Source organism: Mytilus galloprovincialis, chromosome 2 (genome assembly GCF_965363235.1).
Source record: "Mytilus galloprovincialis chromosome 2, xbMytGall1.hap1.1, whole genome shotgun sequence".
NCBI lineage: Eukaryota > Metazoa > Mollusca > Bivalvia > Mytilida > Mytilidae > Mytilus > Mytilus galloprovincialis.
The window spans coordinates 109,835,695-109,852,958 of record NC_134839.1 but is presented as its reverse complement, the minus strand read 5'-3'; the positions used below and the strand labels follow the sequence as shown (position 1 = coordinate 109,852,958).

At 35.3% G+C, this 17,264-nt stretch overlaps 1 protein-coding gene across 1 annotated transcript in view; it reads left to right on the top strand.

Annotated features, from left to right (window-relative positions):
- LOC143065355 (uncharacterized) overlaps positions 1 to 17,264 on the top strand; it is a 179,438-nt gene that overhangs the window by 150,505 nt on the left and 11,669 nt on the right. Inside the window, exons 115-126 of the mRNA XM_076238886.1 lie at positions 1,933 to 2,104; positions 2,683 to 2,926; positions 3,386 to 3,503; positions 3,709 to 3,887; positions 5,467 to 5,626; positions 5,909 to 6,106; positions 7,034 to 7,273; positions 7,796 to 7,955; positions 8,288 to 8,471; positions 8,820 to 8,877; positions 13,340 to 13,470; positions 13,903 to 14,056. Of these exons, the coding sequence (XP_076095001.1) occupies positions 1,933 to 2,104; positions 2,683 to 2,926; positions 3,386 to 3,503; positions 3,709 to 3,887; positions 5,467 to 5,626; positions 5,909 to 6,106; positions 7,034 to 7,273; positions 7,796 to 7,955; positions 8,288 to 8,471; positions 8,820 to 8,877; positions 13,340 to 13,470; positions 13,903 to 14,056 (1,998 nt within the window). The remainder of the gene's footprint in view (positions 1 to 1,932; positions 2,105 to 2,682; positions 2,927 to 3,385; positions 3,504 to 3,708; positions 3,888 to 5,466; positions 5,627 to 5,908; positions 6,107 to 7,033; positions 7,274 to 7,795; positions 7,956 to 8,287; positions 8,472 to 8,819; positions 8,878 to 13,339; positions 13,471 to 13,902; positions 14,057 to 17,264) is intronic.

Here is a 17,264-nt window from a genome sequence, read left to right as displayed (position 1 = left end):
ATTTTCATGGTTCAGTGACCACTTGAAAAAAAAGTTCAAATTTTTTGTAATGTTGATTTCTCTCTTATTATAAGTAATAGGATAACTATATTTAATATGTGCGTACCTTGCAAGGTCCTCATATCTGTCAGACAGTTTTCACTTGACCTCGACCTCATTTCATGGATCAATGAACAAGGTTAAGTTTTGGTGGTCAAGTCCATATCTCAGATACTATAAGCAATAGGGCTAGTATATTCGCTGTATGGAAGGACTGTAAGGTGTACATGTCCAACTGGCAGGTGTCATCTGACCTTGACCTCATTTTCATGGTTCAGTGGTTATAGTTAAATTTTTGTGTTTTGGTCTGTTTTTCTCATACTATATGCAATAGGTCTACTATATTTGTTGTATGGAATGATTGTAAGGTGTGCATGTCTAGCGGGCAGATGCCATGTGACCTTGACCTCATTTTCATGGCTCAGTGGTTATAGTTAAATTTTTGTGTTTTGGTCTGTTTTTCTCATACTATATGCAATAGGTCAACTATGTTTGTTGTATGGAAGGACTGTAAGGTGTACATGTCCAACTGGCAGGTGTCATCTGACCTTGACCTCATTTTCATGGTTCAGTGGTTATAGTTAAATTTTTGTGTTTTGGTCTGTTTTTCTCATACTATATGCAATAGGTATACTATATATGTTGTATAGAAGCATTGCTAGCTGTACATGTCTGTCTGGCATGGTTCATCTGACCTTGACCTCATTTTCATGGTTCAGTGGTTATAGTTAAATTTTTGTGTTTTGGTCTGTTTTTCTCATACTATATGCAATAGGTCAACTATATTTGTTGTATGGAATGATTGTAAGGTGTGCATGTCTAGCGGGCAGATGCCATGTGACCTTGACCTCATTTTCATGGTTCAGTGGTTATAGTAAAATTTTTGTGTTTTGGTCTGTTTTTCTCATACTATATGCAATAGGTCTACTATATTTGTTGTATGGAATGATTGTAAGGTGTGCATGTCTAGCGGGCAGATGCCATGTGACCTTGACCTCATTTTCATGGTTCAGTGGTCAAAGTTAAGTTTTTGAGTTTTGGTCTTTTTATCTAATACTATATGCCATAGGTCAACTATATTTGGTGTATGGAAATATTTTATGATCTTTATGTCAGTCGCGCAGGTTTTATTTGACCGTGACCTCATTTTCACGGTTCATTGCACAGTGTTAAGTTTTTTGTGTTTTGGTCTATTTTTCTTAAACTATAAGTAATGGGTCAACTATATATGTTGTATAGAAGCATTGCTAGCTGTACATGTCTGTCTGGCATGGTTCATCTGACCTTGACCTCATTTTCAAGGTTCATTGGTCTTTGTTTAGTTATGTTTGTTAATGTTAAGTTTATGTGACAGTTGTAATAAAGCTTAGCTTTATACTTAAGACTATCAACATAATATCAATGATTAGTATAGAAGGCGAGACATTTCAGCGTGTGCACTCTTGTTTAGAATTATACAAGAAAATAAACCAAACTTGACTAACATAATCCTTATCTCTGAAGTAACTTGTGATCTCTTCATATAAACAGATCTGTTAAATGCTTTTGATATAGTTCAACAGTTCTAAAGAATAAGAGCAGAAGAAAATATTTTCATTATTTTTGGTGGAAGAAGACTTCAAGTCTTCTGAAGGCCAATGGTGCCGACTTTAAAATCATTGAATTCTCCGTATGCCGCATTCGTTTCTGTGTATTACATAGAGATTAATACATGGCCTTTTCCATATCAGCCTGGGTATCATCCCGAGACCCCCATATCAGCCTGAGACCCCCATATCAGCCTGAGACGGAGTCAAACTGAACTATCATTACCGGTATATTTATACAATACAGCAACAAATTAAAGAGAAGCATTTTCAGATTTGTGACTACTTTGATTAATCTTTTATACAGTTACAGTGGATTTGACAGAACCAGTATCAGGGGAGGTAATTGATGGAGTAGAAGAGAACTTTAGTGACCTACAGTTTTCTCCTAACCCTGCTAAATTAGGAGCTCAGTGGAAAGATTACTCAGACCCAGAATCTGATATAAATCAGTATGAAATCCAGGTACAGGTCGCAAGGTCAGTTATTATTTAGAATATTGAATCATGTCCTTGACCATCCTAGTATTCACTTGAAATAAAAAAGATAAACAAAATGATTTTTTTTCTGAGATTTTTATGTTGCAAACATCCATGTTACATTATGCTAGGGTCATTATTGTAGTTTTCTGGACCTCTTTTAAAGTTCACCTCTCTTAATCAGATTTTTTTTATATACTTCCCACAAGTAAATGTGTAATACAGGTTTTGGAATCAGTGGATTTTATTTTTGTGAAAAATAATTTTCTGCCCTATGATATAATTATGTAAATCATTCAAACAAGAAATCATCCAAATAATTGCATTTCTTAATTTTATAAGAGGGAAAAGAGATGTGGGCATGTCAGAGACACAGTACCGGTACAATAAAAACACAATTAAATAACAGCTAATTTCTGAAAAAGTTCTATTAAATGCTCAGTAAAACTTTCTACCACAATGGTTTTACACTTATATTATTCAAACTCGATAAAAATCAAAGCAGCAGTTTCTCATTCAATAGATATTCACATCATAAAAACTGTTTACAATGCTTATTGTTTCCTTTTAATTTTCAGTAATAATACAAATGATTTTGAGGTAATAAGGGACTGGGTAGTATTCTCTAATGACACAAGGGATGTAGAATGGGTGAATTTTCACCTACATCACAAAGATCATGTTAAGATACAGCTGAAAACAACCAATGGAGCTCTAAACTCCGTTACATCTGATACTGATGGATTTGTTGTTGATCTAACACCACCTGTTTTACTCAGTCTGGGAGATGGCACTATGCTACATCAGGACAAAACTTATCAGGTAAATTAGATGTGCTCAATCTAGGTGGTTTACAGGACGTATAATGGTATACCATGGTCCTTCATCAACTTGTCAGACAATAATTCAAATTTGTATAAAGCTTTGTTGAATTTTTATATCTATTGATGTGAGCTCCCTTTCTATTTTGATGAATTGTAGATTTTAGGTTTCAGATTTATGGAGTTTTATTCATTAAAAGAGGGGGAATTTCCAGTTTTTAGGTAATAACTTAAACATGCTTTCTGCAGTTTTCATGAAACTTTGCTGAATTATTTATATCAATGAGTGATATGTACTACAATCAGAAAAGTTCATTTGCAATAGTAAATTAATTCTAAGTCTTAGGTGTACGTGTCATTGGGCTTTTTATTAAACATATATTTTAACATGTGCATTTTTAGATACATGTATAAAACTAAGACTAAGTTTATTATACTAAAAATTTGTTTATTTTTGTAGTCTAGTGTAACCTCCATATCCAGTGCTTTTCAGTTCATTGATGAAGAATCCGGATTAGATCATTTTAAGATACAAATTTATCAGCTTCGAGATGGAATCAGGTCACAAATTATACCAGGTGAGAATACAAAAATTCTGTAATTTGTTAAGTAGCTATAAAATCTCCTTTATGATGTAAATGTCATCATCTTGTCAATGCATGGCAAATATTCACAAATTTTTAAAGTTTGAAAGTTCTTATGTCAGATATGTTTGGCACTTCCTATTCTGTAAACAAGCAATGTTAGACCAGAACCTGTCATTTTAACCATTTTTTAACTTAGATATTCATGGTGACTGGATGGATATTGGTAATAATATCACAAGGACAAGTTACACACTAGAAGGACTAACATTACACCAGGGGGCGCTCTACAGTACCAGAGTAGGAGCTGTTAATAAAGCAGGATTTGTGGCAGCATTTGAGACAGATGGTGTGATAGTGGACACCACACCACCAATTGTAAATATATTTATGTTACATGGCAGATCTATTATTCCTTCAACAGGAATCTCATATAAAATGTCACACTATAAGTCTTTCAAGTCAAAGTCTATTAAGTATTGAAAAATTTCTATGAGTGAAACTGTTTTAAAGTGTTGCAAACAAATTAAATTTTTTGATGGTTGACATGAGATATTTTATCTGTACTGATTGTCAATTTGACTGTTTATGATTTTAAGGTGTGTTTTGTAATCAAACAAAATGTCTTTGGTAATAATGTGACAAAACATCAATGGTATGGTGCTTTATCTTATTCTAAAGATGGAGGAACATCTTGTTCATTTCTGATGTCATTATATTACATCAGAGAAGTAGCTGAATGATCAATGACATAGTTTACACATTATGACCTTTTGTCAGCAAGTGTAAATCATGTTTCTAATTTTGTTTTATCATTACCAACACAGACCCTTGACATGTTACTAAAAGATTGCATATATTTTGAAATAATTCACTGCTTTTTAGCTCACCTGGCCAAAAGGCCAAGTGAGCTTTTCTCATCACTTGGCGTCCGGCATCCGGCGTCGTCGTCGTCGTCCTGCGTTAACTTTTACAAAAATCTTCTCCTCTGAAACTACTGGGCCAAATTTAACCAAACTTGGCCACAATCATCATTGGGGTATCTAGTTTAAAAAAATGTGTCCGGTGACCCGGCCAACCAACCAAGATGGCCGCCATGGCTAAAAATAGAACATAGGGGTAAAATTCAGTTTTTGGCTTATAACTCAAAAACCAAAGCATTTAAAGTAAATCTGACACGGGGATAAAATTGTTAATCAGGTCAAGATCTATCTGCCCTGAAATTATCAGATGAATCGGACAATCTTTTCTTAGTTTGCTGCCCCTGAATTGGTAATTTTATGGAAATTTTGCCGTTTTTGGTTATTATCTTGAATATTATTATAGATAAAAATAAACTGTAAACAGCAATAAATGTCGGCAAAGTAAGATCTACAAATAAGTCAACATGACTGAAATGGTCAGTTGACCCCTTTAGGAGTTATTGCCCTTTATAGTCAATTTTAACCATTTTTTGTAAATCTTAGTTATCTTTTACAAAAATCTTCTCCTCTGAAACTATTGGGCCAAGTTCATTATAAATAGAGATAATTGTAAGCAGCAAGAATGTTCAGTAAAGTAAGATGTACAAACACATCACCATCACCAAAATACAATTTTGTCATGAATCCATCTGCGTCCTTTTTTTAATATTCACATAGACCAAGGTGAGCGACACCTAGTTTGGAATTGTTTTTTCTAAACTTTGGAACTTCGACATTTCTTCAGTAAAATTCTGAAAGATGATAGCAATTAATTTTAAACCAAATTCTTTGGAACTATAAAGACAGTTTGCCAAGCTATTGATGCTGTGCACAAGTTCTAGTATTGAGTTCTTTAAAGGATTTTTTTCAATTTTTCATTTTAATTTCTGTATATTTATGGTCATTGTCCAGTATAGAGCACTCTCCCTTGTTTAATTAAGAACATTTTTACAGAACACAGCCATTTGAATGATTGATTTATGTTTCTGCTGTAGATCCATTGGTTACATGTTGGGACCCTAGCATCTGGATTGGAGAAGAAGGTAGATGGATTTGTGTGGCAAGCTGATACATCAGGGATCAAAGTAGCTTGGGATGCAGATGATCACCAATCAGGAATTGTAGGCTATAGAGTAGCAGTAGGGACCACAAAAGGTACTAACAAAATATATAAATTGTGAGAAAATGTGAGAGTAAAATCAATGAGATAGTAACGCAATAGTTTTTCCAAATTTGTCCAACAAGCCTTTAGAAAATTTATACTATGTTGAACATTGACTTATATCCAGGAAAAATAATGAATCCCCAGTTTATTATAGGAGTTCTAAATTTTGAATTTAATTACAATCCAGATAAACAAATCTCATTTATTTTCAGAAACTTGCTTATGTTTAAGATAAGACATTACTTTAATTACCTCCTATTAACAATTTGTAGGTGGCAGTGATGTCATGGACTGGACCCGGTATAAATCTGAGACTGATGTTTACATATCTGATCTGTCCCTGCCTCTGACTGATATTGTTACAAAGTCTCCTGTATATTATGTCAGTTTGATGGGAGATAATGGCGCAGGACAAGAGAGTACTATCATAACATCCACTCCTATAGTTGTAGTAAATGAAGACAAACCAGGTAGGACTTTATAGAAAAGATTTAGTCTGCTTGTTATAACCCACAATACAAAGTAAGGTATAATGTTTTTGACTCCTCAGTTCAGCAGTCCATATACCTCCTTCATTACAGTCTTGCTGTATGTACTGCACTCTCATATTCTAGGAGTCCTGTTGAAATAAAGTGGAGGTTTTCAGTCAGTGATCAAAATTCTAATTCTTTGTTGATTCCTTGGATTATCAGAAAAAAAGTAGAAAAGTGTAGGGGGCTATACAATGCTTATTTTTTTGACATTTGAAAAAGATTGATAATGAGTCTATTTATAATTTTTATGGCCCCCGCAACAAAGTTGTCGGTGCCATATAGTTTTACCCTTGTCCAAAATTCTGTGATTCCGAAATTCTGTCATTTCGTCATTCCGCAACAAACCATTATACAGAGTTGTTTTCTAAACGCCTACAGATATTGGGCTGATTTTTGGTATGTGAGTTAACCATGATGAGTTACAGATCAAGTCTAAGTTTTGTTCCGCTCCACTAATTTTTGCCGAAATTATGGGCTTTGGACTTTGAGAAATTGTTGAAAATCACAGTTATACAGACTTTTTTTTCTAAACGCTTTCAGATTTTTTGTATGTGAGTTAACCATGATGAGTTACAGATCAAGTGTAAGTTTTGTTCCGCTCTTCTAATTTTTGCTGAAATTACAAGCTTTGGACCTTTGATAAATTATTGAAAATCACAGTTATACGGATTTTTTTTCTTTACGCCTTCAGATTTTGAGCTGATTTTTGATATGTGAGACTACCATCATGTTTGTGTCCACATGTGTTATTGAAATTGCAGATTTTTCATCTTTTTTGGACACTTTGACACATATAGTTTCTTTAAAAATTTGTGTCTATTCCTAATGAAGTAAAACAATGACTTGTTATGTTTCAATGTACAGGAATTGTGATTGATGGAGCTGAAGGAACGGATAACCTTGACCTACTGATTCTTGATGATGATACAGACTATCAGTTACATCCAACTGTAGTCACTGTACAGTTTGATGGGTTTGAGAGCCATTTACATGGTGTAACAGAGTATAAATGGGCTGTAGGTACCACACCAGGAGGGGAGGATGTCATGTCCTTTATACCGTATGGTCTTATTCATAGTGAGGAAGTCAGTGTCAAAGGGAATGGTAAGTCTATCTTTGTATAAATAGGCTGTAGGATTGCACCAGAAATGGATGATTTGATTTGATTTTTGGTGTTTTAACGCCACTTTAAAGCACCGCTTTTTGGCTTTTTTGTAGTGGTCAGTTTTTATTGGTGTAGGAAGCTGGCGTGACTGGAGATGACCACTGTCCTTCGATAGAAAAACTGACAATCCTAGTCGAGTAAGATTAGAGACCAGTACAACTGTAAGAGCGGGGTTCAAACTCGCAATCTATGCAGAATTTTATTCATATGATAGCAATGAACCACACAGTTCTAAAATCCTGTCTTATCATCATACATATTATAGTTTAACTTTGATATCATTGCTTAAAATCTTTTCCTGTGATATTATAATACATACATTATTTTTGTGATTTGTACAGAGCATTGTGATTTACATTTATAGAATACATTCTGTAAGGATTGGTTTGTTAATCATTTATAATGATAATACTACTCTAAGAGATTGAATAGATAAAATTGGAACTAATATATTTTGATAGGTATAACAAGTTCAGGGTATGCCCAAGCTAATCTAGATCTTAAGTCTGGTGTTACATACTATTCCACTGTGAGAGCTATTACTAATGTTGGCAGTGTCCTGGAATCAGTGTCAGATGGTTTTACTGTAGATACGTCACCACCTATCATCTCACTGGACAGGTATATTATTTATGTAGAACATGTTATATGTCAGATGGTTCTACTGTAGACTCGGATCTTGGCAAACATGTCAAATCTAACAAAGCACTTAATTAGTTTTATGTATGAGGAAGGTATATAATTTGCATTTGAGTTGATATTCTAAAACCTCACATGTTTAAATATTTCTCTGTAGTGTAAAAATAAAAACTTTTCATAAAAGATGGACACACAGTATGTTTAATTTTAAGGCATTTATACTAGTTTAGGTAAATATGTTATTTTCTAAATTTATTTAATTACAACAAAGATTTGAGATGATTTCTTTAATGATTTAAATATTAACTGTTTAGATTAACAGACCAAAGTTCCACTGATACTAATATTGGTGCAGGATCTACGTTATATGAGAAATCTGCAGACACTTTGTTTGCCTCATGGCATTACAATGATACAGAGAGTAGTATTAGGAGAGCTTGGTATTCTGTTGGAACCTACCCCTATGCTGAGGATGTTTCCCCTATTACTGAGGTAGAGGTGTCATCTGGCCTTCACAGTGTACTACCATTAGCATCTATAATACCAGATACTACAGGTATAATTCTCTATTGTTATCTCATCTCCTTCATAAGTCACCTATTACTGAGGTAGAGGTGTCATCTGGCCTTCACAGTGTATTACCATTAGCATCTATAATACCAGATACTACAGGTATAATTCTTCATTGTTACCTCATCTCCTTCATAAGGCACCTATTACTGAGGTAGAGGTGTTATCTGGCCTCCACAGTGTACTACCATTAGCATCTATAATACCAGATACTACAGGTATAATTCTTCATTGTTACCTCATCTCCTTCATAAGTCACCTATTACTGAGGTAGAGGTGTTATCTGGCCTCCACAGTGTACTACCATTAGCATCTATAATACCAGATACTACAGGTATAATTCTCTATTGTTATCTCATCTCCTTCATAAGTCACCTATTACTGAGGTAGAGGTGTCATCTGACCTCCACAGTGTACTACCATTAGCATCTATAATACCAGATACTACAGGTATAATTCTCTATTGTTATCTCATCTCCTTCATAAGTCACCTATTACTGAGGTAGAGGTGTTATCTGGCCTCCACAGTGTACTACCATTAGCATCTATAATACCAGATACTACAGGTATAATTCTCTATTGTTATCTCATCTCCTTCATAAGTCACCTATTACTGAGGTAGAGGTGTCATCTGGCCTCCACAGTGTACTACCATTAGCATCTATAATACCAGATACTACAGGTATAATTCTTCATTGTTACCTCATCTCCTTCATAAGGCACCTATTACTGAGGTAGAGGTGTTATCTGGCCTCCACAGTGTACTACCATTAGCATCTATAATACCAGATACTACAGGTATAATTCTTCATTGTTACCTCATCTCCTTCATAAGTGATCTATTACTGAGGTAGAGGTGTCATCTGGCCTTCACAGTGTATTACCATTAGCATCTACAGTGTTCCAGCTAGACCGTTTTCAGAGGGCGCGGCGCCCGCCCTTTTCCGAGTGGCGCCCTGTGCCCTTTTTACAGTTTCCAGGGCGCCCTGCCTTTTTTGAAGATCGATTGCATATTAATTTGCGTATTGATATGATACGCTAATTACTAAATTTTACCTGGGGAAAAGATTATGACTTTGTTTACCACCCCAAGCTAATCAATGGTTACAACTGGTGTCATAATCTGTTGTTGTAGGTAATCCGTTTATCGGATGGGTCATTAATGATCATCAACATTAATTCGTTCAAATAGAATCGGTCAGTCGGCAATTATCTTTGAAGAAATGTGCATACAACAACTTGGGCACAATTTGCGATGTTTACCGTAGTTTCATGGAAGAAACGTAATGACAGAAAGTTGGAAAACCATTATAAACTCGTTGAAGACATTGTTTTACTTGTTTTCTGTAAAATAAACAGAAAATTCAGACGTATTTGTCATTGACTGCCTTCATTTTTGATACGAAAATAACAAAATCGGCCGCCATATTGTGATCATATTTACATCATATTTACGTACTGTTTATAATCCTCCAAAGAAGGAGCACACCCGAATAAAGAAAGATAACTCAATCTGATTTTTTTCCTAGCATTGAGTAACCCATTTACATATTCTAAAATGTGTCTCCATACTTCTTGCTTAAGAATATATATGTTTAGGTATTTATTTTGAGTTATGGGAAAAGTTAAAGAGGGTCTTAGTAGCAGTGTTGGTAGGGTGCCTTGGTCATCTTTTTCTGTATTCTTTATTTTTGATACTATTTTTCACTGTTGCTTTATATCCTAAAATTGTGAATTTACTGAGCACAGCTGTTTTGTGCTGTATTGCCATCAAGCACAGCAGGGGTAGAAAGGTAAAACTGGTAAAATGTGGTAGACCATAGAAACAGTATGAAACAGATGATCTCCTTTCAAAACATACTGCATATAAAGTCCAACTATGCCATTTTTAGCAATGATAAAAAAAACTTGTGTGACAAGCTGCTTGACAAGTTTTTCAGCCTTAAAAGTAGAAAGATAGAGTTCTATATGGGCTAAAGATGTTGTTCTTGTATAACCTGTGATTCAACGAATAAACACAAATGTTTGATTAACATCTTTTATTAAAATATGCCCTTTTCATATTATCATATCGCGCGTTAAATGCCCTTTTTCAAGATTGGCACCCTGCCCTTTTGAAAACCTAGCTGGAACACTGATCTATAATACCAGATACTACAGGTATAATTCTCTATTGTTATCTCATCTCCTTCATAAGGCACCTATTACTGAGGTAGAGGTGTTATCTGGCCTTCACAGTGTATTACCATTAGCATCTATAATACCAGATACTACAGGTATAATTAGGGCCCCGCCGACGGCGGGTCGCCCTATAGTGATCAGTCTGTCCGTCCGTCCGTCCGTCCGTCTGTCCGTCCGTCCGTCCGTCTGTCCGTCCGTAACACTTTCGTGTCCGCTCCATATCTAGAGAACCGTTATGATTTCATACTTAATACTTAACATGATTATTAACCAACACCAGAGGGTGTGTCATGTTGTATGTACAACTTCCTAGGTCAAAGGTCAAGGTCAAAAACTTTGGTTTCAGTTGACAACCCCGTGTCCTGTGGTGAAGATCGTGTCCGCTCCATATCTAGATAACCATTATGATTTCAAAGTTTATACTTGACATCCATTTTAACAACCACCAGAGGGTGTGTCATGATGTATGTACAACTTCCTAGGTCAAAGGTCAAGGTCAAAAACTTTGGTTTCGAGTTGACAATCCTGTGTCCTGTGGTGAAGATCGTGTCTGCTCCATATCTAGATAATCGTTATGATTTCAAAGTATATACTTGTCATACATTTTAACCACCACCAGAGGGCGTGTCATGATGTATGTACAACTTCCTAGGTCAAAGGTCAACGTCAAAAAAACTTTGGTTTCAGTTGACAACCCTGTGTCCTGTGGTGAAGATTGTGTCCGCTCTATATCTTGAGAACCGTTATGATTTCAAATATTATACTTGACATCCATTTTAACCAACACCAGAGGGTGTGTCATGATGTATGTACCACTTCCTAGGTCAAAGGTCTGTCTGTCTGTTGGTCTGTCCATCGCTAACAAATTTGATCCACATTATATTTTGAGAGGACAGCTGTTATTATTTCATACTTTATACCTGACAAACATTTTCAACTTAACATATATATTAACCAACACAAGAGAATGTGTCATAATGTATGCATCCTAGGTCTAAGATCAGTCTGTCGGTCTGTCCATCCGTTCGTTGTTCTTAACAAATTGTGTCCGCTCTACCTCTCGAGAACCATTAATATTTCATACTTTATACTTGGTGGGTCATAATATATTGAAGGCATAATTCTAAAAATATGTGACAAATATCAATTGGGCAGCACCTTTAAACATATTGTTCAAACATCAATCCATATATCCAGAAGTCACCTTAGAGTAGTAAACAATGAGTTCACATCATGCAGTCATATCACTATTATACTATGAAAGTAAGATGAGAATATTTATCAGTTTTAACTTAAAATCTTAGATCAAAATCACACATGAGACTATGTAATAACTTCAAATAATGCTTCATATCAGATTATCCATACAACTTATTTACCCCACGTTATTGACAGCGGGGCCCACAGAGATGGCTCCCATCTCAATGATATCTAGTTCTCTATTGTTATCTCATCTCCTTCATAAGTCACCTATTACTGAGGTAGAGTTGTTATCTGGCCTCCACAGTGTACTACCATTAGCATCTATAATACCAGATACTACAGGTATAATTCTCTATTGTTATCTCATCTCCTTCATAAGTCACCTATTACTGAGGTAGAGGTGTTATCTGGCCTTCACAGTGTATTACCATTAGCATCTATAATACCAGATACTACAGGTATAATTCTTCATTGTTACCTCATCTCCTTCATAAGTGATCTATTACTGAGGTAGAGGTGTCATCTGGCCTCCACAGTGTATTACCATTAGCATCTATAATACCAGATACTACAGGTATAATTCTCTATTGTTATCTCATCTCCTTCATAAGTCACCTATTACTGAGGTAGAGTTGTTATCTGGCCTTCACAGTGTACTACCATTAGCATCTATAATACCAGATACTACAGGTATAATTCTCTATTGTTACCTCATCTCCTTCATAAGTCACCTATTACTGAGGTAGAGGTGTTATCTGGCCTCCACAGTGTACTACCATTAGCATCTATAATACCAGATACTACAGGTATAATTCTCTATTGTTATCTCATCTCCTTCATAAGTCACCTATTACTGAGGTAGAGGTGTCATCTGGCCTCCACAGTGTACTACCATTAGCATCTATAATACCAGATACTACAGGTATAATTCTTTATTTTTACCTCATCTGCACCAAAAGTTCATGATAAGCTTACATTTTACCACCTCTTAGTGTTCCTTGTTTGTTCTTACCTTGAAGGTTATTTATTTTCTTGATTTGTAGATGAATTAAGTCGTTTCATTATTAAATTCATTCTGATGATGACACCTTTCAGATATTTATTTAAAATTCTTATTAAAAACATTTGAGAGCAGAGTAAAATTGTACCCAACGGGATATTGAGGGAAATTTGTTTCTCTACTAACTTTCGAAAATATGTCACAATTTTCCTGCCAAAACACCATTTTCTTTTTGTGTGACATTGCCAGGCATAGTTGCCATCACAATATCTAAATCTGTTGATGAAAAACTGAGGTCAATTGAACCAAAAAATGATTTTGAAAATAACAACTGTTTCAAGAGACGTATAAATCATCAAAAAATTGGAAATCTTTTCTAATCATCTAATATTTTATCAAAATATATTTTTAGGCAAACCAAACATAATATCTATCTGGGCAGAGAACAACGCTGGTAGCATCAATAAAATGACATCTGGTTCTGTAATCATTGACACAACTTCTCCAAGTCAAGGCGTTGTTACATGTCCTAAATATATTGGTGTAAGTATAGACAAGGCCACATTAATGCCAAGTCTTTGTACTCTTTATGAAGCAATATTAAGATGTGTGGGATTATTTGGTTTTAAACTGTACTGTAAGACCTTTGTAAAAGTACGTAAAGTAAATTTGTAAAAGTGTTGAGACAAAACAAAGAAATGTGAAGACTGTTGAAACAAGTTTTGATGCCATTCAGACTATTTGAGAATGTGTTTAGAAAGTTTTTATACCATTTGAATGGCTGTAAAGACCAATTAAGACACATTAAGGCTATTTAGAATGTGTTTTGATATTGTTCATACCAGTAAAATGACTGTTAAGACAAATTTAGGCACATTAAGCCATTTGAGAATGTGTTTATGGTGTTTAGAAAAATATGATCTCTATTATGAATCAATTTGAAGTTTCTCTTTATAATTAATATTTATCTTACAGACCAAGGTACCAGTTAAATGTTTTTGGTCAGGATTTCAGGACAGAGAAAGTCCAATACAAAGGTTTCTTATCTCTCTTGGATCAGAAGAAGGACTTACTGATATATTTGAAGACAAAGAAGTTAGTGGGTTCGCATCCAGCTACTCTATTGACAGTAAGTATATTCCTGAAAGCAAACAAATAAAAGAGTAAAATTATTTGCTGACAACTTGAGTTTTACATGTATTTTGCTAGCAGGAGACACCCAGGAACTTTTGTAGACATGTGACATATAATAAAGCTTTTTACAGTTGTTACTTTAAAAGTGGTTATGACCTTGGGAAATTTGAAATCACATTCTAACTTTAAAATGCATGGTTATCTCTCTAATATATTACAGATGCTGGTTCCTTCATGACCCATGGACAAACCTATTTTTATGCAGTTAAGCTGCATTATGCGAGCACCCTAGATTTGTGTTCTACCCAATAAATCCTCAAATACTTGCCATTGTTATTATCTAGCTTGCTACTATGTTATATATAACTAATTGAACACTTTTTTAATACTTTTTATTCTGGATTACAAAAAATATGACCAGAAAAACCTTAAATGATCGTCGATTTATCCAAAAGTTTTAAAGTTACACATAGGAAGTAGTGCTTATTAAGAATCCTTGTGTAGTTCATTATGACTTGTGCTTTTAGCTAAGATGTCAAAGAACAATTGTATGAAATATTTAATCGCCTAAAATCTCTTAAGACAAGTAGTTTAGATTTCCCAAATGACAAAAGTCGTAGGAATATTGTTTGTCATCAATACGTAGTACAACTACGTCAGTAGTCTATTATATAATAAGTTTAACTGTTCATGCTGTTGGCGGCAATTTCAAATTAGAAAAAGAAATTTTCGTACTTAGCTTTTCAATTTCGAGGCAGGTGTGCAAATTAGCGGTGGTCCGAGGTCCGCGACCTTCCACTTTTGAAAGCGGAATTTCGACTAGGATAGTTGATTTCTAGCTACGCCCGACGTAGTCACCTTCCACTTGAAAGAAAATAAGAAATTACTTTGCAAACCTTTTCACCATGTTCACCAAAGTCTCCAATTAAACGAGCTAAAAACTTATTTTTATCATTATTATTCATGTTGGCGATGTTCATTTTGTTCAACCGCTAGCTTTATACAGAAAATCGCCGACAAATATTGTATAAATTCGAGTAAAGTCGTATCTGATTGACAAAAACAATTGATTGTAAACACATAACAATGGCGGCCGTGAATTCTAAATCGGATCCGATTCCGGAAGCGGATAAGGGTAATTCCGGGTTTGGCGATCATTTACAAAATAAATCCAAGCAGGTGAAAAAATACATCTATGCATGGTAAATGAATATAAACACTAGTATTTTAAACCAAAAGATATATGTAAAAGAAAGAAAAAGCAGAAAAATATTTTATTCAGAAACTCAAAATTACTTTTTGACAAATTTTAATTTAAAAATCCAATACATCGTGACAGCTGGGAACAGTATATCTAACAATATACATGTTCATGGTCACAGTCTAAATTTTCTTTATAAATGATAAATGATGATAATGCATGTGAGATGCTTTTAAAGTGTAAACATATTACTGCAATTTCGAGGGGTTATTTGTTTTTCTCAATTTTGAAGGGTCAATTAATGTAGCTGAAAGTTTCTTTCTTTATTTTCACAAATAATGCAACTATATTATATATACCTTAATGTAAGTAAATCATATGATATATAGGTGGCATTCTTTGGGCCACTCTACCCCCTCCTGTTTGATAACTTGGAAACGGTCGAGCTCCCCACCCCTAAACCATATGAGGGGCAGATCCAGGATTTTAGGGTAGGAGGGGCTCAAACTTAAATTTTCGCCGAGCAGAGCGAGGCTAAAAAAATTGAGGTAAAATTATCGGAATATTCTTTATTAAGCTGAGAACAACCCATGCTTTGCAAATTTAAGGGGGGTGCAAGCCCGCAACCCTCCCCCGTCTGAATCCGCCCCTGCATATATTCAAGTTTAGGACAATATAATAAATAAAAAATGAAATATAGGGGGAGTCCATGGAGTTACCCCACCCCCTCCTGTTTGAGAACTTGGAAACGGTCGAGATCCACACCCCTTAACCATATATATTCATGTTTGTGACAATATGAAAAATCAAATGAAATATAGGAAGAGTCGCTGGGGGTCACCCCACCCTTCCTGTTTTAGAATTTAAAAATGGTCGAGTTCCCCACCCCTAAACCATATATATTCATGTATGGGACAATATAACAAATCAGATGAAATATAGGGGGAGTCCCTTGGGTCACCCCACCCCCTCCTGTTTGAGAATTTGAAACCCATTGAGATCGCCACCCCTTAACCATATATATTCATGTACGGGACAATATAACAATTCAAATGAAAGATAGGGGGAGTCCCTGAGGTCACTGTTCACCCTCCTGTTTGAGAACTTGGAAATGGTCAAGATCCTTACCCCTAAACCATATATACTCATGTATGGGACAATATAACAAATCAAATGAAATATAGGGGAAGTCCCTGTGGTCATCCCAACCCTCCTGTTTGAGAACTTGAAAACGGTCGAGATCCCCACACCAAAACAATATATATTCATGTATGGGTCAATATAACTAATTAAATGAAATATAGGGGGAGTCCCTGGGGTCACCCGACCCCTCCTGTTTGAGAACTTGGAAACCAATGAGATCCCCACCCCTAAACCATATATATTCATGTATGGGACAATATAACAAATAAAATGAAATGTAGGGGAAGTCCCTAGGGTCACCCTACCCCCAGTGGCGGATCCAGAAATTTTCAGAAGTGGGGCCCACTGACTGACCTAAGAGGGGCCCGCTCCAGTCACGCTGCAGTGATTCCCTATATAAGCAACCAATTTTTTTCCCAAAAGGGGGGGGGGGGGCTGGGCCCCCTGCCCCCCTAAATCCTCTGCCTACCCCTACCTGTTTGAGAACTTGAAAACCGTTGAGATCCCCACCCTTAAATTATATATATTCATATGTATGGGACAGTCAGACCGCACCTTTGATCCCTGTTGTAGTGAACATTTGTCTGATTCGTGTCTCATAACTTTTGTACTATAGAACACAAACTCAGTTTTCTTTCCAGGGAAACCAGTCCATTCATACTATTACATGTTCATACTAAGTCAAATTGAACTTCTAGCAGTCAAATAAAACCAAGGTTAACTACCAAGTAGAACAACTGCAATCATTGGGAACTTGTACCACTGCAGACTCACCATAAAAAAATATACATTGATATATGCATTGCTTTTGAAACCTTGATGACATATAAATTATTTGCCTTTATAAATAAATCATTAG